Source organism: Strix uralensis, chromosome 17 (assembly GCF_047716275.1).
Source record: "Strix uralensis isolate ZFMK-TIS-50842 chromosome 17, bStrUra1, whole genome shotgun sequence".
In the NCBI taxonomy this organism is placed as follows: domain Eukaryota; kingdom Metazoa; phylum Chordata; class Aves; order Strigiformes; family Strigidae; genus Strix; species Strix uralensis.
Window position 1 is genome coordinate 14,108,756 of NC_133988.1, and position 22,846 is coordinate 14,131,601.

Consider the following 22,846-nt stretch of genomic DNA (forward strand, 5'->3'; position numbering starts at 1 on the left):
GGGCTTGAAGGAAGAGAAGAGGCAGCAAGGTGTCACCCCCCCTAGAACAGAAAAACCTGAATGGTGGCTGACGTAAGGAGAAGTGTTAAACTGCAGCCATGCCAGGCCAGTAGTAACGCTAAAACGCTGCTGCTTGGGCCAGGAGGGGTGGGACAGGACGACTGGCTGCAGGGCTGTGGGAGCAGCAGTACCTGTCGCCTCAGCCTGCGCGCCTCGCTGGGGATGATCTTCAGGAGGGGCAGCTCCACTACGGGCACGCGGGGCTCGCTGCGGGTCAGGCAGCCCTGCGCCACGTCCCAGCCTGCTCCTTCCAGAAACAGGCCAGACACAAAGCAGCAGCCTGTGCGGGCAGAGAATGCACCAGCCTCTGTAAATTCAGCTATTGAGAAATCCATTTAAGACAATGGTTCTTCCTGCACTCACTGTCCCCAGCATGCACCGTCACCACAAAATCCCCACGTCTCAAACTGCAGCTCCACCGAGGTGTATTTATCTGTGGTGTTTGTTTTTATAATACAACTGTGACCTACTGTGCTTAAATTTTTTCAAATTAAAAATGTTTCAGTTGCACTACATATGATGAACATTATTAGGAATAAATACTGATTTTCTTGCAGTTTTTTTCCCCACCATAGGTGCCATCCTTCAGTTACTTGCCCAAGCACCAGCTGAGATGTAAGGGAGCTTCCTGACTGCTGTGGGACTGCTCCTTAGATCATTCTGCCGAGAGGTGAAGGGTTGGGATAGAGTTGTTCTGGTACAAATACCAAGCGTTTTGTTAAAGGTCAGTAAATAAAGCATAGACAAGGTAAGCCCCTGAGGTGGCTTTTATTTTTAACTGAAAGTCAGAGTTAGCAAAAACACTCAAGATTTTTTCCCCCCCACCCCCTCCTTTGTTTCCAATCAGGTCTAGTGCTCAAAGGCATTGCTGGGTTGTCCTCTGCCCCCAGGGTTTGTTATATTCAGCAGAGCAGTGCTAGGCATAGAGACTTCATAAAGATACATTTACACAATAAATCATACCTAGTTGTATTTACTTTTTGTTGAAATATATTTCAATATATTATTTGTGGTGTAAATAGACCTTTATAAACCTGCTAGTATTGGTGAAGTTCTAGCCATTGAGAAAAAAGTAGAGAGAGGGAGTGCAAGGGAGAGGCGTAAGCTGCAGTCCCTGCGTGTGGGCAGGAAGGGCGGGAGGAGGCTGATCCCCTGGTGTGGCTGCAGGGGCTGAGCAGGAACCAGAACCCAGCTCTGTCCCAGCCTGAAATCCTGGGGACTGTGAAAGGTAAAACCAAGGCTCCTGTCTGTGGAGATGTGATCCAAGTCCTTTACTCAGTAGGCCAAGCACTTTGTCACTACATCATTATTTTTGCCAAATAATCATAAACCCCCACCTTGAGCAGACACTTCCGCCACGTCTTCTGCCGCCCGGTACGTGGTTACCTCGGTGTAGAGGCTGGCGTGGTCCAGGGGCCAGGCATTCCTCCTGCAGCTGGCTTGCACCAGAGCCGTCAGGTAAGCCTGCGGCACGTGCAGGCCCGACAGCCACAGCACCTTCGGCTCACGCTCAGCAACCTGCAATCACAGAGAACCTGCAGCCTCTCCTGCCACAGCCAGCACTCAGCTGGAGGCCAACGTGCTCAAAGACTGGCCCAGGGCCACTCAGCCTATCCCCTGAGGTGGTGGAGAGGCCTTAGCCCAAGGAATTTACCCGAATCTGGGTGCAGGTTAACAAAACAAAAAGCTGTCTGGAGGCACTCACCCAGCTGTTGTACTGGTTGTACCGAGCTCTAAAGAAAATAATCCAGTTTCCAAGTGTTTTGAGCGTGTCAGGGGCTAGCCGCCGCCAGATTCCAGGAATCTGTCCGTTAAAGAGAGCCCGAGCCACATCGTCCAGTTCGCTGCTCATCCCAACTTCCCCAGCCAAGGCCTGGAAAGGCGGGGAGAAGCTGAGCGCCCGCCCGGGGCAGGGGCAGCCTGAGGGGCTGTGAGCAGCAGTAGCTGGGCTCCTACTTACACGCTGTAGTTCGGCCAGTGACTTCACCATTCGAACAATCAGCTTATTAAAACGTTCCAGTTCCTGCAACAGCACCACAGTCATGGGGGATATGTCTGGTCCAAAACCTTTCCGGATCTGGCCAAGATCGAATACTTGCGGTATTTTGTTTTCTATATCCTTAGCAACATTGGCAATATATTCATCTCGACTAATTCCCACACCAGTTTCACCTGAAAACAAAATGGTTCATTGAGACTAAATCCGCACAGGCTCCCCCTTCTAGTATTAATTCTCCAAGAGAACTTTGAGAGCCGATTTGCCTTTTGGCGTCACAGTCTCCCACCCCCGGCAGCACAAGGTTGCACCACAAGACTCCCCCGTGTGTCTCAGACTGTGCCCCTGGGCACGGGGTGTACGGCAGCGCTGGCCGGGCTCAGCAGTTCAGCCTCCTCGCTCGCCCCCCCCATCCCCGCCAGGCCGCTGCCGTGGCTCCCCAGGCCCTGACGCGTCCCCACCAGACCCGGTATCCCTCATTTACAAAAATAATTCAAAGTAACAGGAACGTACCTGTTTGAGGCTGCAACTCAAGAAGATGAGACCATATATCGCGAACTGCTTGTGTGTAATACCCGATCTCAGCGTTGGCGTGAAGACCAAACACCTCGGGAGTGTTAGCGAGCGGCAGAGATTCGATCGCCTCTGCAATACGCAAACACGCTTCCTAAAGATGCCATCCCTTAACCACAGCCCCCCCTCCAAAAGCAGGGCTTTGTTACTGCTCTGCTTGGGAAAAAGGGAATGCCAGAGCTGGTGTTGAAACACTGCAAGGATCAAATAAACGTTTTTAAGCATGAAATAGGCACGCACCCCGTGGAAACGTATCGCTTAATAGTAACAAAATTAACATGCTGTTTACCTGGGGGGTTAAATTTTTTTTTATGAAATGAGGAGCTGGCTGGTAAACTCACATTACAAAGGGCTGCGCATACAAAGCAAGAACAGTGTCCTCAGTGGATTGTAACATCGCAGCACGTACACACACAATGCCCGAAGAAGCTCCTTTCAACTTCTCCTACCCAGCAATGGTCGCATGGAAAGAACCTACGCTGTAAGTAGACTTTTTTTTTTTAATGCTAACTCAACACAGCAGGAAAAGCAAAAGCATTTCTTACCAACAAAGTCATCTTTTACAGTCCCTTGTGGAATTTTGTAATCAACTGTGTCGTTTTTATAAAAATGAAACACTTGGAATGTGTCAAATAAGAAATCACCAAGGTACTCATCCATATAGACGGACAGAATGCGACGATCAAAGCTATCAATCGCGCGTCCACCGTACATGACCTAGGAAATAGTTACATCAATATTCTAGCACTGGCTTTTGGAGCAGAAAATACAGTTAAAAAAAAATCACTGAAAGGTCCAAAATACTCTCTGCTTTTGCAGTGACTGCATGGTCTAACAGCGTCTCCCTTAGGGCTACCAAGTCCATCTCCTCTAGCTCCTCTCAAGGGGGAACAAGCAGGACTAATACCAAGCGCTCTAATAACCAGCCTTGGTGATTTATGTGCCGCAGCACCTTCCTCAGGTACCAGCTCACGCTCGGCTGTGGCTAAGTGCTGCAAGGGAACAGCTTTCTGCAGGATTTCATGTCACAGCAGCTACACTGAAGGGGCCAGCTCCCACCCCGCACGTACCACGTACGGCACTGCAGGAGCTCCAGAAACACCCGTGCAGCTTCCCCTCGGGAACACCAGCTGTTCCGATCGCGCTGTGAAGTTGTGCTGTTCGGTACCTTTCGTCAGAGGATCCCAAGGGCTCTCTCACTCAAAATTAATTAAGCACTGTAACTCCCCTGTTGTGCAGTTACACACAATGGCCCTATTTCATCGAGACAATGAGATTAAGTGACTCGCTCAGGGCTACACGGGAGTTTCAAGACCGCCCAGGAGAGATTCTCAGCCAGCCTGATGTGGTGATACAGCCCCCGCGGAAAGGAAGCTTCATCTATCTGGATTCTTTTACCATCCGTAGTGACGTAAGCACTCACCTCACCAATAAGATATTTGAGGCTGCTCCAGGGGATTTTATCATCATTTTGTTGGAAAGCTTTTGTCAAGTATGTGTTAAGAATTTCCATGCAGACCTAATAAAGTTGTTGGAACATGTGAGATAAGAAGATTCATAAATCTGCTATACATATCCATAGATTTTATTTAACATAGTTAATGTTTGAAAACTAACAATTATTTCCTTCTCAAATAATCAGAAAGTATAGATCCTCTTAAGAAAAGAAACCCATGAGAGAGGCAATATAAACATGAAGGATGGGGAATCTGATTCATTTTTAGTGGCCAAAATTGACATTAGATCAGGAGTTGACATGACTCCACAGCAGCAGAAAAAAAAAATCGTAAAATCTTATTGTGAGAAAGGATTTAGCTGGGTAGAGTATATGTTTTCAAAAGTAATCTGAGCAACTCAAGAATATAAGAGCTGTTGTAATTATTTTCTTACCTGGAAATCAGATTCATTAAAATCATACGGTACGTTCCAGCCAACCTTCCCAAACTTCCTTCTCTCCTGAACCACAGCGTGGAAAAAGGCCAAGACGTAGACTAAGGATTTAAAGGCAGGATGTGGGCACTGCTCTAAGGCTTCTTGGGGAATTCTGAAGTAGGTGGCTCTCATATTCAGTTTCAGACCATTAGGTGGTTCTGTCACAACCTATCAAGATAATTAGGGAAGCCATCAATTACTGGATAGCCTCAGGAAAATAAGCAGTAAATATATCACACTCTCTAAGCAAGCTATACAATGCAAGCTTGAAAATTTTGAGCGGCTTTCCAAATTCATATCAATATGGAATTTTTTCTTAAGTAGACAGGAAACAGACCTTTTAAGTTTATCAAGGTAAACACACATATGTAAAGAGAAATTTATTATTCTAGAAATAGTCATGTTATTGGGAAGACATTAATATTTATCATACCTGAAGCTCTAATTTACTGAACTATCCGTACTTTACACATTTTGGTGTGCCCTACATATCACCACAGTAAGATGGCTTATCGGTCTTTAATATGGCTTTACTGATGACCAAACCAAGGCAGAGCCAGCTTCCTGGCAGCTTTTTCAGCGTGCTGTAAACCCTTTGTTCTCCCCGCTCACGGCTAGACCTGCAGTGTGTATCTGCACTCTTACGGATACGTCCACGCGCGCTTCCCCCCGCTGCAGCACCGAGCGCTGCGGGAGGCGAATCCTCCAGTGACACACGACAGCGCATACCGGGTGATCTGTCGTGCCACTGCTTTCAAATCTGTGAAATAAGATAATTATGTTTGCAGGACTGCTTCACCACAACCCGAGTAAAGCAGCCATAGAAAAGAACATTAGGACAGCACCATGGCTTGTGCCTTCAAAATAACCAGCTCAGCTTGCTTGTGATAAATGCTGCAGCCTGAAGGAGCAGCTGGAAACCATTATCCTATTACAACGTCTGCTCCGCTGGCACTGTCGCCCGGCTAGACACAGACCTCAGTCCTGCACTCAGCAGCAGGACTGACAGGGCTATTTCTGCCTCTCCGGATATTCCTCACTTGTGGCAGCATTTGAATCTAAAGAGCACTTGTCACATTTCCAGGTTTCCTCACAAACCTCTACTCTGAAACAACTGCTTCAGAAAAAAACCTGCTGACCAGCTTTCACCCACCATAAGATAAACAGGATGATGAAAACAGGATTTGGCTTATGAAGACAAAAAGCTGGTACATACAGCCCAAATCCAGGCCACGCTCCTCCCAAAGCCAGCCTGTTCTGCTGAACAGGAGGGGCAGGACATGTCCCCCTGCCGGGTGTCCCCACTGCCCAGTACCTTTAAGGACTTCTGCAGTATTCCAACTGGGAAGCCCTCGGTCGGGTCAGTAGTCAGCCAGAGGCGAAAGGCTGGGTGAGGCTTTGTGATTTTCTCCAGGGCCTTTTCCAGACTGACGAGCCACCTCACCAAAAGGTGACAGTTCTGCAACATTAGCCACTCTCCACGAACCACCACGTTCTCCAGCATCTGCAAAGCAATCTTAAGAGAGGGAAAGAACCGTCTGTGAGTAACTCTGCCTTTATCCTGTAAGCAAACTGACTCTGATGGGTTAGAGCAGTGGATGTCTTCCCGCTAGCAAGCACACTCAGCCTTTCAGTCAGTTTTAGCAGACGTACCAGCACGCTCCTTGCTGAGAACAGAACTTTTCCAATACCACAAGAAGTTGCTCTGAGATGCTTTTATTTCATTAACTCCTTTTGAAATGAAAACCCACATAGAGCACTGAGTATTTCAGCGCAGTAGAGGAGTGTGCATGGCCCAGAAGAGGGTGAAGAACAGAGTCTAGGAAGTGGTGGTCTGAATGAATCTAATAGGAGTTCTCCCACTGACTGAATCACAGAAAATTCAGTCAGCTGCTAAGCTTTGCACATCCCTGCCTTAGTGTCCATAACAAAAAGGAAAGCTACAGGAAAGACAGAAAAAGCAGTAGGATATCTTTTTGGTAACAAACACTGTGACTTCCAATTAACTCACGTCCAGACACAGAGACACAGGGTCACTGATTAACCTTGGAAAGGCTGCAGAGTCACATCTTTTCAGCTCAACTATTTTTTAACTGATGACAATATCATTCTGAATCTATCTTTACCCAAACCATAAAATCAGCCAATCAGCCAAATGCCCCCTTTCACATTACAGGAAAGCATCATTTGAACAGGCCCACAACATTAGGAGCATGATTTGCAATTCACAGGCTAACTTGCTGCACACAGCACATCCCTCCCACCAAAGTTACCTTTTCTTGGCCCTGTCCCATGGCTAGGAGTTGGAGTCTATCCCCTCCAAAGCCCATCCTCTCGGCCAGTTTCATGAGGTCACTGACAGGATCAGAGCCAGGACTTAAGATAAAAACAACCGGCGAGTAAGGACTGCTCTGCTCAAAGATAGCTTCAAAGCTGATCACAGGGGGCTGCACATACCTGGTAGGAAAAGAAGCACAATAAACTTCTCACTTCCACAAGAGCAGCCATCTCGTGTAAAAGGTGACTTTTACACAAACATCAAAGCTCATCGCAGACTGCACATGGAAACGATACAGAGACTACTCATGCTCTGTTGTTTGGCAAATTACAAATCATTTACATAGTTGATGACAACTCCAGTTCTGTGTGAAATACCTGAATGGTGTGATTCAGATTTGAAAGAAGAGAGTGACTTACTTCTCACTCATTGTCAGAGTAACATAGTCCGTCACTGCCCGATATAGCCGATCCACCCGGAAACACCGTAGAAGTAGGAGCTTCTGAAAATTTGTGAGATTGTTCTGGTACTGCATGGGGAATGGCATCTGCTCCAGAGCATCTGTATCATACCACTGGCAAGGAAAGGTGGGAGACAATGCAAATGAATCAAATGGCTCTATCAATGAAATTACTAGGAAAGCAGACAAAAGCAATCCAATTAATGAGAGGCCAAGAGACACAAGGAGAACAAAGAAGACAGACAATCAGCTGCAAAGAAATATTAAAAAATTAAGTGAATGTAAAGAAAAAAAATCAACTTTTTCAGTATTCAAGTCCAGAAACATATTTGTACCTTCATTTTATGTCAAGTAATTCTCTGCAGATACAGAAAACAGCATCTCTAGCAAAAAGTATTAAGGGATTGCTTACAGCAAGACTTCTTATAAAGCAAGAAGACATGGAATGAAACTAAAGGTAGAACAAAGGAAAGTCTGTAACTAGCCTATAGAACTCTCTGCCACAAGATCAAAGTACAATTTAGCAGTACAAAAAATAACAGTGAAATGTTGACTGTTGAAATCAACAGCAAAAATTCCACTGACTTCAACAGGGCAAATAACTCATCTAAGGCATTTGAGTGGAAAATAAAAAACCTATAGTATACTAGGGAAGGTTTTTTGGTTTGTTTTTTAAATAATAAGAGCTTTAATTCTTCTGGAAACAAGCCAATCACTAACTGAGGTCAAGAAGAAAAGCAAGGCCTTGACAGAAAAAGCCAGTGGTGACATGCCTCCTGCCGAGTGCTATGGCACATTGCATCATACTCGAACATTTAATACCAGAAGAAAAACAAGGAGAGAGAACGGGATTGTAGAAAAGCACGTACATTTTTCCATACATCTGGATTTTTTTCCACATCATCTGGAAGAGATTCAAATTTCTCAGGAAATAGTTGAGACAAGCGAATTAGGTCTTCCCAGCCTTGATCTGGAAGCCAAGCGTACGGTTTCTTTCGCGCACTCTTCTCCAGGGAAATATTGCCTAGTCACATTCAGAAACCAGAGTGAATGGCCATGTCATCAATTCTCCAATCCATGACCACACATACAGTCCCACTGCACAGAGAAACCAACTGGAAATTTGTTCTGGAAGCATTTTAAGATTAAACTGGTGTGCTGAAGAAAAGATTTTACTAGCGCTTGCAAAAGGCAGAGTTGTATCTTCGCAACCATTTCTAAATTATTTATACATAGAAAATAACTAAAGATTATTTTCTCAGGTAACATTCTAACAATTAGTTAATGTGAGATTTGTCAACATCTGCAGAGAAAGATTAGCCTCTTCGTTTAACAAAGTGAAAAAACAGAAATAGCAGAATTCACAATTTGTGTAAACCAACATAGTTCAGCTGTCTTCAGCGGTTTCTCTAGGTGCTAGCTCTTACGGCGACCCATGTCTAGTCAAAAATCTTTGAAAGATATTTAGTTACTGATACATATAGCTATATATTCATATATATAAATATTCACTTTACCTTTCAAAAAGAACTCAAGTTCTTCTTGCGGAACTCTGCCATCAGCTTGTTCTATCCTGACAGTCATATTAAAGGAGAACAGTAACTTGTGCTTCTCAAACAAGCCTACATGAAAAGGACAATATTTTAAAAAAATCAGCTGCTAAAACCTGTGGAACTGGAGCAATCTTTAAATCCACATCCTGCATCCAGTCAGCCCACAAAGACAGGGGTGATCAAACATGGGGCTTTGGATCAGGCTTATAGAGTCAAAACAGCATCTGTGAGCTACATCCAGGGATGTGAGATCCATAGCGGTGATTTACCATTCGTAACTGAATTAAGAAAAGCATTTCTTTAGAAGTTTCATTGGTAATATTCGTAGTTTCTTCAAACAGAAATAGCAGAGTGCAAACCAGGCCCAGTGCTGAGAACTGGACATTATTCACTGTTTGGTAACTTGTCTCTAACGGAAGCCAGCTGCAGGCATGGCTTTTACCAAGCCTTTGCACAGCAGTATTAGCCTGCCCCTAAATCACACTAACCTGCGCAGACGTAGTTATAGGTGTTGAAAGTCAGAGTATCCATGATGTTTTTTAACCTCTTCGGAAGAACGGGACTGGGCATGGATTTCCGAAGAGAGAGTCTGAAAACCTCCAAGAAGGAGACCAGTGAGTACTGATACATGATGTTGACAAGTGCCATTTCAGACAAGACGGAGAATAAAATGGCCCCCCTCCTGGCAGCTGGTCTGTAGCCGTCTCGAAGACAATCAATATCCACCGCTGTCTTCTCAGCCAGATTCAGCTTTTCAATCACCTAGCCATACATTGATTTCATACACATGTAATTACTGCACTGATCCATAGTATGTATAATTACATAATCACAAAAAGCAGAGGTATTCAGTGCCTGCCTCTCTCTGTTGACTATATAGGGAATCTGGGCAGGTAACCCTAAAGTAGTATGAATTGTAAAAATCAAAAGTTAGGTAAAATTAATCCCACCCTGTACATTTATAGAAAGTAAAGGCAAAGATGTACACAGAATCAAGGAAACAAGTGTGGGAAGGGCCCTCTGGGGATCTTTAGTTCAACTTTCTGCCCAAAGCTGGACTATGACCCCCACTAGATCAGGTCAGCTGTAGCTTTGTCCAACTACAGCCTGAAAACCTCCAAGGATGGAGATTCTACATCCTCTCTGAGTAACAAATACGTTAATTTTTCATTTCGGATCTGATACAGTATAAGACAAAGGTTGTTTCAGAGATGAAAGAATATATCATATGCTCTTTGCTTTAGAACTGTAAACACCATTTCTTTGGTCCTGATGAGGACTTTCCCGAAGATAGGATTTGGTTCTCTGATGCAATAAAATACTGCCTGATACTGAAAGATGCAACATACTCATGAGAAAACTCTCAATTTCCTTTCAAACTAATTCCTGGCTTCAAGGGTGAAAGATGAAGCACAATGAAAAAAGGAAAGACAATGTTCTATTAGCAGATATCCTTCCAAAAAGCCCAGAGCCGGTACCTCAGTAGCTTTGGATTTTGTCTCTTCCAGGGTTTGCACCAAGTCCAAGTTGTCCAACATGTTTCCTGTGGAAGATGTCAGTTCCCGAAGGAGAGAGTCTTCCAGATCTTTCAGCAAGTTTTTGTTGTCACTTGTCTCCTGGATGAGATGTTCTCTCTGTTCTTCCAATTCCCTTCTTTCAAAATCCACAATGACACTGAGCAACTGATCCTCTAGGCCCTTTAGCGTAACTACAGGTACAACACACGTACACAGCACAGTGGGTTTTTAAACACAAAGAGAGCTTTTACACAACTTACTTCATCTCCATGATCTCATAAAACTACAGCAATGCAACAGAGTGACTTTGTTAATAACTCTGTATCTTAATTCTACCAAAGCATCCTAACCTGACACATGCAAGAAGAGATATCTAGCTCAGTTTCAGATTAAAAGAGAGAAGTGAGAAGAATTTTCTATTAAATCAGATGCTAAGTATAAGGGAGACATTGAATTTTTTAAGAGTTTCATTGCTGTTTCAGGCAAACACCCAGGCCCCAAACTTGCACTACAGCATAATCATTACTTTATTACTAAATACACATTTTTGCTTACCTGTATAATTGATAACCATAGCTTTGCCAAACACAGAGGGAGAATACTTTGGGTTTGATAATTTGGTGTTCAGGTACAACCTAAAATTACTGTCATAGTCAACCTCTTTGTCACCCAGGACAATGAAAGTTCGCCCCTGTGCAACTCTGATATTCTTCTCTAAGACATTGTCTATCACAGGATCAATGTATTCATCGACACCATACAACAAGAAAGGGTTTCCATACTTTATGGCCAGTTCTAGTTGTTTAAGGAAATCTGGGTCATTAAAGGAAGCCATCTGCAAGAGAAAAATGGGAAGATAGGAAAAGAGAACTGATATTTAATTTCCTGAACGTTATTATTTTACAACAGTTGCCAGCACCAATGAAGTTTACTCTTTGTTGCTTCTTGTCTTTCCTCTTACAGATTCTATAAACTGCACTGGTACAAAACAGTAGAGGTGTGCGCTTTTTTCTGATTAGTTCAGAATAATTTCCATTTGGAGAACTACTTTTCAAAGTTCCAACTGTGTCTCTGACTGTGTTAATTGTCCTCCATGAAAACTCCATCCTGGAGCTGAGATAAAACACAATCTACACCAGCCTTTTGGTTATACTGTTTCCGCATATACTAAGGCTAGTCAAGATCCCCCAAAAAACCATCCATCCCGAAGAATTGAAGGCCATGTGAACAGTGATATTCACTATCTATTTTAGAGATACAATAGTCAACACATTTGTCAGTACATAATCTGTTCCCCATTTGAGGTGACAGATATTTATGCAGCTTTTAAAACAATCAGTAAAGAAGTAAAATGATCATTTATCTTTACCCTCAGGTTATTTTTTTCTTCTTTCTTCTTAATCCAATGTAATGCCTGTTGTTGCGGGTCAATACAGAGTGGGAAGCGGCTTGCATACGTTGTCAGGATGCCATTCTGGACTGAGAGCTCATCTGGAGGCAATCCTTGGGAAACCCACCTGGGAACAGAATGGATCAAAAACCAGGCTCAGATGAAAACTTGATGAGAGAGCATCACGATTAATTTGTCAGTAAAATTATGCAATTCATTGAGCACACTACTAGACACACAAGTAAACACATAGTGTATGTGATTCTGAGAACAGTGTCAAAACTCAGACTGGCTCATTGTCTGAGTCATTTCTAACTACACTACTCAAAACACTGATTGTTGCATTTGGTGAGTAATCCTGCAGTAGTTGAAATATGGGCTCTCTGGTCATGGGTTTAATTCCAAATTCATTTAAGTCAATGAAAAGTCTCCTGTTGGGCTATGGGAACACATATTATAGAACAAAAATTAAAAAATTTATACGTGTCTAAGTTCAGTGATTGTCCCTGGAGTGTAAAGTACAACGGTTTGTTATAACAAATAGCCTCTGTTAACCAGAATAAAAATAATTTGTCTCCTTGCCATCTTTGAGACATGAACATAAAATGGGCTCTCTCTGGTATGGCTGTGTACTTCCACCCACAATGCTACAGATTCAGATCCAGACTCCCACTTCACAATTTCACATTCAGTAGTCACTGGGTTTCTTGACTGCACATACCTGCTAACCTCCACCTCATTAGTCAGGAGGATTTCTAACCTAAATGGTTGACTGAGAGGAATCTCTCGTGAGAGGATATCTTCTTGCCACACTTGATAGATCATTTCATTACGAAACTCCCAGCTGAATGCTCCTTCATAGCTCAGAAAGGCAGCACAGAGTAGACAGTCTCCAAGCAACTCCACCTTTCGTATTTCATAGTCCTCTAATTCCTTTGTCCACCTGACAGAATTATAAGGGAATCCTGGGTCAGTCTGTACCAGGGAGATGGGGTTTATGTGCAGAATTTCCAGCTGCTGCTACTTTAGATGTAGGTTGAGACAGACCCCCAAATTTACAGTCAGTTTTTCTCTCACTATTATGATGGTCACAGACACTGACCTGAACTGAACCTTCTTCCTTTTAATCTGAGTTCACCTTGTTCTTCTGCACTAAAAATTGTTGGTATTATTTTTCAAGAGTTAATGGGTATTAGCTTAGAACTGATATTAGCTCTTCTCAGAAACAAACATCACAGGATGTGATGTTTCCAAAAATGTTTCAGTTTCATAGATTTTATCCCTGGCACATGACCCTCTGATGTCAAAAATGTTCTGCTTTGAATCAAGACTTACCTCTTGTTCTCAGATCTTAAGCCAAAGATGAGCTTGTCAGCAGCATCTAATCTTCTCTGCATAATCTCTGCTTCTTCTTGTAACTGTTGCTTTTCTTTTATTGCCTCTTGATATTTGTTCCCCAAAGCTTTAAGCTCATCTTGAATGGTAGCCAACTCTGCCTTTATCTTTTCCAGTTCCCGCTTACTTAAGTAATAGTTCCGTTCTAGCCTAGCCACCTACATTACATTATGAAGGAAACATATGAGTATCAGAGGAAAGAAGGGCTTTGGAGAGAAGTCTTAAGTTCTCAGATTTCTTTTGGCTATTTCACACATTTCAAAGTATCCTTGTAATAAACAATGTAAACCAAAATAACTGGCACTGTTTCTCACCCACCTCTCCCCATCCCAAACATATACATCATATACATGCTCTTCCCAAGCAGATAAATCTCCTAGAGTTTTGTACCCAACAAGGTATATCAAAGCATGTGATCAGTCCTGATGACATGGGAGGTCAGCAGGACCATCATCCCACAACAAAAGGGGAGGTTTGTTTGCTTAATAACAACAATATTAAGGACTCAAAAATAGTCAGACTCATCATCTAGTGAACATACTTTCTCAGTAGTCAGTTGTATATAATAACCTTTTCTTGAAGAAAGTTTCCCAGCTTCATCTGCTGGACATTAGATTTCCTTTGGTAATACAGTTAACTTTCCAGTCATTCTAAAAAAGTTAATCAAAAGGTCTGTGCTTAAGGGACACGGATGTTGTGTACTGCTGAGCTCTGCTCTGTCCAAATGCCATGTGTTTTGAAGTCTGTTTTCAGTAGACTCTGTTTTTCTAAGCATGTTAGATTATAAAATTCCAACTGAACATGTTCCTCCCTCCTCCTTCAAGCACTGGCATGGACAGGAACCCACATCCCAGCATATGACACACTTTACCTTTTCTCTCTTTGGCCTGACTTCTTTAACTACATCACAGTAACTCATCACTGCTTCAACAAACTTTAACATTCCCAGTCCCGCTCTGCTAACAAGTTCCATTTCACTGAAGGTAGTATTAAGATTCTTTAACAGACCTAAATGGGGAAACATAAAAATATTGCAAGCGAGTTGAATTACAGTGCAGAAATCCTCAGAGAAATAGCTTTCCCCACCAGCAATATCAAGCAATACTGTGACAGACAATATGAAACATTTGTCAGAATTATTAAAGAGACGCTGACCCTAAAATGAAACTACTGGGCTCTAACAATACAAGCACAATATTGCTAGTGATTTCTCAAGTTCCTTCTCCATGAAGGGAGCACATTCAGGAGTTGTTCAGCATGTCTGAGGATCATGGTTTGTTTTCTCTGCAGCAGCCAGATGCAATTTTGTTCAAGGAGCCAAATTCCCCTCTTAATGGAACTACTCTGGATTACACCCTCGTGAGCATGTGCAAATTTTGGCCCATAAACTTTAGATATAGCTTATCTTCTTTCCTCTCTGATTATATCACATTTTAATTGCCACCACATGGATGAGGTTGTAATTCTAGTAAGTGGCTATAAAAGCAGAGAGCAGGCCTGCTCAGCTATCCTGTTCGATTCTTGCCTGCTCTAAACCAGAGTGCGTAAGACCCTCACTAAGGTATAAACTGGATGTAACACATAGCACAAGGTCTCTGAACTCTGAAAAATCCAGTTATCCCAACAGCGCAACATCTGCAGCATTGCTGCCCTTTTGCACGAAGTGAATCCCACCCTCCCAAACAGCACTGGAAGGATTGTCATTGACATGGCTAATCACATTAACAAGATCCTACGTTCATTCCAAGTATACAGATCAGTAATTTACCTCGGACAGATTTCACTTGGCTCTGAGTAATTCCATCAAAATCTATCTCCATCAGGGATCGCAGGAAATTTGCCTCAGACATCATTCCTTTGGCTATCTTCCAGTTTAATTCTTTGTAACCTCTCATTATAAGAACACATTCCAAAACAACCTGCACCTGCTTAGGGGGTTTTGCAAAGGATCTAGAAAACAGATGAAGGAGACAGTGGATGAGAAAAAGGAGGAGACAAAGCACATGATGCTAGACACAGGTACTTCCCAGTAAGAGAGTCATTGCAATACAACAAGAGCTAGTACGTAAGACATCCTACACAAAGCGAAAAAGATAACCCAGACCAGACATTATTAACTAGTCAAAAGCTCAGGAATGATTCTTGTGTTCAGATAATTTGATCAATGAAATACTAAAGGAAGGCCTAAAATCCTGAGCCATGATATTCTTCCCTAGGGCAGCAAAGCAGCAGTCCATTGGGAAAAGCGGTACAGGAAGAACCTAGAGATCTACAAGGGAAAGGAAACTAAACAAGTGTGGCAGGGAAAGGAGAGTCATTGTTATTTTGGGGAGAGCCAAGGACTGGATGCGCTTTTATACCTATCCGCAAATACAAGATACATTATAAAAACACAGGGAGAAATTAATTCAGCAAGGAAATACATTTTCATGCCATCAGAGCATCCCTAAAAAAATAACTGGTATGTGCTCCTATTCACACAGAATAAAACCAGAGGAATCAAGGGGTTTGGACAGCCACTGCTCAGGCAAAAACCACAGCAGTTTCTAGTGGATCAAACACAGGGTAGAGAAATATGAGGAAGATATCAAACAAAGGACTGGCAGAACAGGCTTGAGGGGAAGTCCTGGGGATTCTGTTGTCACCTGTGCACCCAGACAACCGATGTCCTGACCTTCACCCATGCACAAGCAGGTGAGAAAGGTGAGGCTAAGGCTCCGACTCTGCAAACAAGGGTGTCTCAGTGAATTTCCAAGAGTTTATGCTACTGTACATCCAAATGAGTCACCTGATCTCAGTAACATCAGACTTGTCAAGCTTCTGAAGCTCCAGTTTGGCAGCTTCTAAAATAGGTATGACTTCAGCCAAAGCTGTCTCAGCAGCCGCCTTCTCCACAGCAATCATCTTATTCTGTTCTTCTATTTCCACAGCTTTTTCTTCAGCCAGTTTTTTCTTTTCCTCAGCTAGGAATTGTAAAGGCAGGACCATAAATGGATTATTCAAATTTCTATACAGAACATATACTAATATAGATTTGCTCTGGCTGAAAATCAGAAATTACCATCAACTCAGCACGTTTCTGTTGCTAGCTTGCCAGTGTTTACAGTTCCATCACCAGGTTAGGAACACCGTTAGTGTTCTACACAACAACATACATAATCTCTTTTCCTCCCATCCTTCCCTCTGTTTTACCTCTAATAGTAATTTTGTGAATCAGAAGGTCCCTTTCTTGCTAATGTCTCTCTCCCACGTTATGCCCTATACCTCAGAAAGGGAAGACAAGGGCAGATGAACATAGTATTGAGCTGTGTAAAGTACTATAGGCCAAATATATAGCAAAGATGGCAAACTGGACAAGATAGGCAACCTAGTCTTCTAGCATGACATTAGATCAGCACAGATAGAACAAGAGGGTTGGTTATCTCTGGAAGCAGCTGGAGCTCTTAGAGAGTCTTCCAATCCAACCCAACCCGGACTATGTGAGCCTTGCTTAGCCTGTGGGACACTTCAGTATTTGCAAACTACCTACCTGCTTCTGTGTTTGCTGAAATCTCTTGTAACAAAGCCTCACAAGCAGCTGATTTTTCTGCCAGCACAATCTTTTGCTCAGCAAGTTTCTTGTTCAGCTCAACCAGCTGTATACTAGCTTCCTTCAGTTTAACTAAGCCCCCATCCAGCCGTTTACATTGTGCTAGGTAGAAAAATAGGGAGAAATGTTAGTGATTCATTGATCGTGTACTATCACACAGCAAGAGACAATCTCACAGAAGGTAAATATGCTTATAGGTGCATTTTGCAGGAAGGTAACCTCGGTTATGAAAGGAAAATGACTCGGAGAGATTTTTCCTTTCCTGAGCCCCCCACCCAAGATGGTATTAACGTCACCTGAGCTGCCACATAGAGGCCCTGTGCCACAACTTGTTTTCCATATTACACTGTTCATGTTTTATCCTATTCACATATTTCAGTGACCACAGAAGTATAAATAAGAATTGCTGCTTGAGGAAGAATGTCAAACCTTGAGCTAGGCTGAGGTGGCATTAGATCTAATCAGACTCTTCCCCAAGCAGAGAAGCGTCTGGTTTGGAGATTCTGCCTCAGGTTCATGCACAAAATAATCTGAGGAGAGCCCACCATGTGACAGAGTATGAACATTCACATGTGGCCAGGATATTGGTCCAATGTCAAAACCAGATGCCAGCACAGCATTTGAGATAGTACCAATAAAATGATTTTTGCATAATGTCGGTAATATGTGGGATTCTCACCACAATTTTTCTTTTAGAAGTATTTAAATCACTTATTAAAAAGTAGAAAACATCTATACAGCCTTACCTAAAATGAACTCATTTTTCTCCTCCAGTAATTTTGAATAAGTATGGATAAAGTCAAGGTAATTCTTTGGTGTGACATGGTTGCTACGTCTCAGTTTCTGCAGAAACGTCTTGCTGAAATCCCCTACAGATTCATGCACCATGACCATGTGCTCAATCACTGACCTGGAGTTCCCTGATGGGATGCGTGTGTTATTTCCTAAAATTGGGCAGAAGAAACAAAAAAAAATTTTTTTTTTTTTTTTAAGAGTCTGCCAGTTACCATCTTTCTTATGTACATCTAAGCCAGACACAAAAAAAGTCTCTTCTGGGGCAAAAAGCAAGATCAAGGCAGAACCAGAAGAGAACCTGGGCCTCCTTGTAGACAGGCCACATTGTCTGCAGAGTTGGGAACTTGCATTTTAGCATTTTTTAAAATCTATTTGAGTAAGAAACTTCCATCCAAAAGCATTTTATGACTGGGATTTTGTGTCACCCATAACAACACTCAGGGTAACAAGCAAAATGGGAAATCAAATTACAAAATCTACAATAACTGCGAAGTGAAGAATATATTTCTTAGGTTATCCCAGGGGTTAAGGGGTAAAAATACTGACATTTTACATACCAACAAAGGATTGTGCAACTGCATACAAGGCCTGGCGGGGCCAGGGCAAGAACCAGTCAATACCAGTGTTGTTGACAAGACCTTAAAATAAAAGGTTAGTGTTACCTGAAAAGTTCCTTTGTAAAACTAGACCCTAATCTGCCAGGCAGTCCTGTGCCTAACTTTATTTGCATTAAGAATCTGCAGGATCTGTCTTACTGGACTTCTGCTTAGTAACAATATTTAACACAAAGTCAATACTTGCATTTGGATAGTAAACAGTCAACTTTGCACCTGTGTCCTGCTAACCCCACTGTACTATTCTTTAGGCTGTACCATTCTCCAGGATGCAGTCAGGAGCTGCAACAAGGTATTTTAATGCCCACATTAGGATTCCCACCCGTACCCATTTTTCATGTGTCTCTTCAGTCTCCCAGGACTCCTTTCAGACACCTGCTGAAGCACAGCATCCACCAGGCTCAGGGGTTTTCTCTCACAGCAGGTGTCCTTCTCACCATGCCCTTTTTTTGGCTTTGGATATAACCACATTTCTTTTACCACTATCCTAGTTTCATAATGATTTAATACCACACATTCTTTTGTAAACTACAGAAGAGAGGCTGCACACATTGGCTGTATATTTCCAGTTCAATGAGGATGACCAATTGATTTCTAGCTTTTCAGCTGGAAAATGAACTGATCTAGTAAATGCTAATCAATAACACTTGCTGATATGCGGTAATTAACTGGAAAAAAAAATCATGCACTGCAAATCCTTAATCATGAAACCTGCTCTGCTTAGCATTAGCTATCTCTGGGCATCCACTGGAGATCTTCTCTTGCCTGCAAACCTGCATTTCACAGGAAAGGGACTAAGCAGTGTGGACAATTGATACCTGGGAAATTTCTGCACCATGTTCTCAGACCATCCCCAACTGGGGACATTCCCAGGACAATGTGAAGGTTGCTTGCACATTTGTTTACAAAATATTGCCAGACACTCTCTTTAGCTGGGTTCACACCAGCTTTAGTAGCTTCATCTCCAATCTGACTTAGTATGGTGTCTTTTTCATCATCTGGAAAAAGGGCTGGCACCATTCCTGTAACATAAGGATAGAAGAAGGCTAGTGAGAACAACCAGTAAGAGAAAACCATATGGCTGGGGATATGGCAGATGAGAAACCAGAGTCACAAATTTTAAGCCTAGTTCTGCAAAAATGATCCTGGGTAGTTTTGGATGAACCTATTAATCTCTCTCTGCTTCTTCTCCTCCCCCCAGCCCCCACAGAAAATAGAGAGGCAGTACTTAGGATGATGCAAGGGGATTTAGAGGAAGAATTAATTCATTTTTGTTTGGGCTTCAGCAACATATACAAAATGTCACAAGAACATAAAGTGCTTTTAACTCTGCAAAGAAGATCTTTGTTAGTGTCTACAAACCATCAGTTCACATTTTCATTCTCTCAATCATGTGGCAGATATTGCATAAGTTACCTAATGACAGACATAAACAGACCAGGAACAGGGAAAACTAGGCCAAGGAAAGGGATAAGATTTAACACATCTGTTTTCAAAGTAGGAACTTCTATAGAGAGGGTGGTCACACAGTGCCAGCTGCTGCTCGTTTTCAGCTGCTGCATACACTTACATTTTAGGGGACACACACACATATATATAAAAGCAGTTGCTGCAGCTCAGGTGAATGGTATTCAAAAGCCAGTAGGACAAAAGGTGGGTTTGTGGCCAAATGCAGCTGAAGTTATAACTCAAAAGAAATCTGAGACTTCTGTAACATCATGATCAGCATGAATTACCCCTATAGCTTTCCCAGACACATATAAATGACTGTAAGAAGATGCCAAAAAGCCATCAGTAAGGCCAAGATCATTTCTAGTAGTACTGAGAGGTGTAACTAAAGCAGCAGAGGACAGAGTGAAACAGTAACAGCTGGATCAAGATTATGAGTCATAAATAAATACTGATTGGAAGTAATTGAGGCTGCCTGTGCCACCTGAAGTTAACATGTTGTTGATAAGTTCCAGGAAACTCTCTTCTGCTACATGGGCATCTGTAAACAAGAAGACCATTGACTTGTTCTCAATACCCAACTTCTGGTACAAATTTTTCAAATCTTCTCTGAAATTATTTTCTCCATATCCTCGACTCAAGATGATCTCAAACACCTAAGGATGCAAACATATACTGAGAAGATGCAGATGGACCCAAGACATGATGCTCACTCTGAATTTCAGTTAGACTGGATCATGGGTTTTGGTTTGGCCCCTACCATCAGTAAATGTGTAAGTATCAACAATATTATGCACTACATTATTTTTTAAAGTTACATTTGTACAACCCTGCAGGATTGCATTTTCAAAATTGCTTTGCATTCATCCTCTTTTTTTTGTTCTTCCCTTCCAAGCCTCTGTAAGCAACTGAAAGTACCTCTGAGAGAGGAACATTTCCTATCTGAAATATTACAGTATCAATCACAACAAGGTTCCTCAAGCAGCACTGGAGTGCTGCTGTAATACAGGTAAGTAATGAAAGCAGTAGTTGGGGACTATTAGTTGTTCGTGGCCAAACTCATCCTTCTTTTCTGTCCCCAGTGCCAAAACCCAGTTTCAGACACTGACAGCTTCCTGCCCAGATCACCCACAGCCATCATCTTAGACCTCCTGGCAATCATCTCACTCTTGTTTTTCTCTCCACAGCGCAGAGATGCCAGCCTGATCTTGCCTTGACTGAGTGACTTCCCTGCCCCCCCGTAATTTAATCCTGATCACAATATTGCTTTCCCTGTCTTCTTTCACTGCAAAAATGCAGGGTCACTAACCTCACATCCAGCTGTATAGGCAGCCAGTCTTGTTAGTGACTGCTTTCCTGAGCCTCCCACTCCTATGAGCAGGGCATGCCCGTGATCCATTCGTATGATGCGATGTACATGGATTAAGTGCTCCAAAGCATCATCAAAAAGAACCAGATTCATTTTAATATTAACTTCATTATATTCCTCCAAAATCTCCTGCAGAGAAAGGTGGACAGAATGTTACTATGAGACCGGGGAAACAATTAATAACATTAATAAAATAACAACCCATTTAGCAGCATTATTCCTTTCCCCTTCCAAAATAAACTATTGGAAAACACTGCTGACTCTGTAGCTGATCCTCAGTTTTCATTACTGCAGACCCCAAATGGGTAATGATGCACATAAAATACCATGTGCACACAGAAAAAGAACAGGTTTCCTTACAGTTAGAGGCAGGCTCCTGCTCATTCCTCAGGCACAGAGACAGAATCAGGCACAGTTCCAAGCTGATGCACGCTACCTGAAAGAGAGCATTTGCTGCATCATAGTCTTGGATATCTTCATAAATACGATGTTCTCCTTCTCTCAGGGCCATTCTGAAATCTCCAAAAAGAATAGGATCCCTCATGGCCTGCTCCAAGTCATCTCTGAAATTCTCTTCAATCAGGTTTTTTATATGACCTTGTACCTTCAAGGATATGAAATGAGTCAGACAACACAACAAAGCACATGATTCTGAATCCAGTAACACTGAGAAGGGTGATAATGCAAATTCTTGCTCAAATACTGACTGATTTCAAGGGGTTACTTATGTCACTAGAAGATCCAAAGACCACAGCCTCCTACTGTGTTCTATGTATGATCTAAAATGATCTAATAGGTAGTTCAAGAACCGTTCAAGCCAATGGACTGCAGAAGTTTAAGACAGAAAAGGATAAGCCTGTTAAAAAAAAAATACCTTCTCTTATATTGGTGTAAATATTATAGTAATAAACCTTCTTTCTCAGCATTTATAGATGGCTTGCCACCAAGATTTCTCACAAATCTTGTAAGTCTGAATGAATGTGCAAACACAGAAAAGTTGTGATATAATTATTCTGAGTTGGGAAAATTGAGCTAGAAATGTATCTTTGTATGTTAGAGGAGAAAGTTTTAAGCAGAAAAATCTGAATTCATCTTAATCTACCTCTTTTCATTTAAGCAAGTTGCTTCGCAAGTAGCTTATATGCAAGTAAACTTTACCCCAATTCCTCCCCTAATTCTCAAGGTATAAAACTGGTGTCATTCTCTCTTGTGTTTTAAGACATAATTTGGAGCATTTTCCAGTTTGCATAACAGCCAAAACTGAATCCATTGTTTAAGGACTTGGCTCTTATCCTTCTTTTTCCTACTTGATTGTATAGTCATATTCTGATACAATCCTTCCTAAAGGAAAATACTGACTTGATTTCCTGAGTTTTCCCCTGCACTACTCTCACATTTTCTCACCTGTGCCACTGCTAACCAATTTTCCTGGACAGGCAAACCAAGTGGCACTTTCCATTCCTTCAGTAGATCCGCTCACTCAGTCTGCCATAGTCACTTCATTTTAGAAAAGAAAACTCCATGGGCCATGTTTTATATTAATGGAGTACATTAGTTAGACAAGTCTGCAGTCTGACTGCAAGATCTGAGTGCAACAGTTGGTAATGTTGCTGTTGCAAATTAGTTGCCATAGTAATAGTCAGTGACTACTAAAAATTGAAAGAAATTACTCACCAATGCTTTGTCTGCTTCATTAATCAGCCTGTCATGGAAAACCCTCAGGCACTCATTTCTCCAAACTCTCACCATCTGGGTCACTGTTTGAAACCTACATTAAAATTGAAACATCAGACTGCACCAAATGAGCTGACATGATTCCTAAGGCCATATGGTTAATAACATGGACTAAAGTCTGGACTGGCTTTTTTTACTCTTT

At 42.3% G+C, this 22,846-nt stretch overlaps 1 protein-coding gene across 2 annotated transcripts in view; it reads right to left on the reverse strand.

Annotated features, from left to right (window-relative positions):
* DNAH10 (dynein axonemal heavy chain 10) overlaps window positions 1-22,846 on the reverse strand; it is a 57,047-nt gene that overhangs the window by 336 nt on the left and 33,865 nt on the right. For both annotated transcript variants that reach the window (XM_074886906.1, XM_074886907.1), the window contains exons 48-77: window positions 22,645-22,738; window positions 21,407-21,574; window positions 20,911-21,099; window positions 20,086-20,257; window positions 18,971-19,174; window positions 18,096-18,176; window positions 17,490-17,687; window positions 16,684-16,845; window positions 15,943-16,117; window positions 14,923-15,104; window positions 14,026-14,162; window positions 13,095-13,312; window positions 12,481-12,702; window positions 11,739-11,886; window positions 10,925-11,204; window positions 10,331-10,560; window positions 9,341-9,614; window positions 8,817-8,921; window positions 8,169-8,323; window positions 7,259-7,413; window positions 6,835-7,018; window positions 5,877-6,077; window positions 4,520-4,729; window positions 4,053-4,148; window positions 3,175-3,346; window positions 2,570-2,701; window positions 2,021-2,232; window positions 1,766-1,933; window positions 1,398-1,578; window positions 192-340 (exon numbers count right to left, since the gene is read on the reverse strand). In XM_074886906.1, coding sequence (XP_074743007.1) covers window positions 192-340; window positions 1,398-1,578; window positions 1,766-1,933; window positions 2,021-2,232; window positions 2,570-2,701; window positions 3,175-3,346; window positions 4,053-4,148; window positions 4,520-4,729; window positions 5,877-6,077; window positions 6,835-7,018; window positions 7,259-7,413; window positions 8,169-8,323; window positions 8,817-8,921; window positions 9,341-9,614; window positions 10,331-10,560; window positions 10,925-11,204; window positions 11,739-11,886; window positions 12,481-12,702; window positions 13,095-13,312; window positions 14,026-14,162; window positions 14,923-15,104; window positions 15,943-16,117; window positions 16,684-16,845; window positions 17,490-17,687; window positions 18,096-18,176; window positions 18,971-19,174; window positions 20,086-20,257; window positions 20,911-21,099; window positions 21,407-21,574; window positions 22,645-22,738 — 5,254 coding nt within the window. The remainder of the gene's footprint in view (window positions 1-191; window positions 341-1,397; window positions 1,579-1,765; window positions 1,934-2,020; window positions 2,233-2,569; window positions 2,702-3,174; window positions 3,347-4,052; window positions 4,149-4,519; window positions 4,730-5,876; window positions 6,078-6,834; window positions 7,019-7,258; window positions 7,414-8,168; window positions 8,324-8,816; window positions 8,922-9,340; window positions 9,615-10,330; window positions 10,561-10,924; window positions 11,205-11,738; window positions 11,887-12,480; window positions 12,703-13,094; window positions 13,313-14,025; window positions 14,163-14,922; window positions 15,105-15,942; window positions 16,118-16,683; window positions 16,846-17,489; window positions 17,688-18,095; window positions 18,177-18,970; window positions 19,175-20,085; window positions 20,258-20,910; window positions 21,100-21,406; window positions 21,575-22,644; window positions 22,739-22,846) is intronic.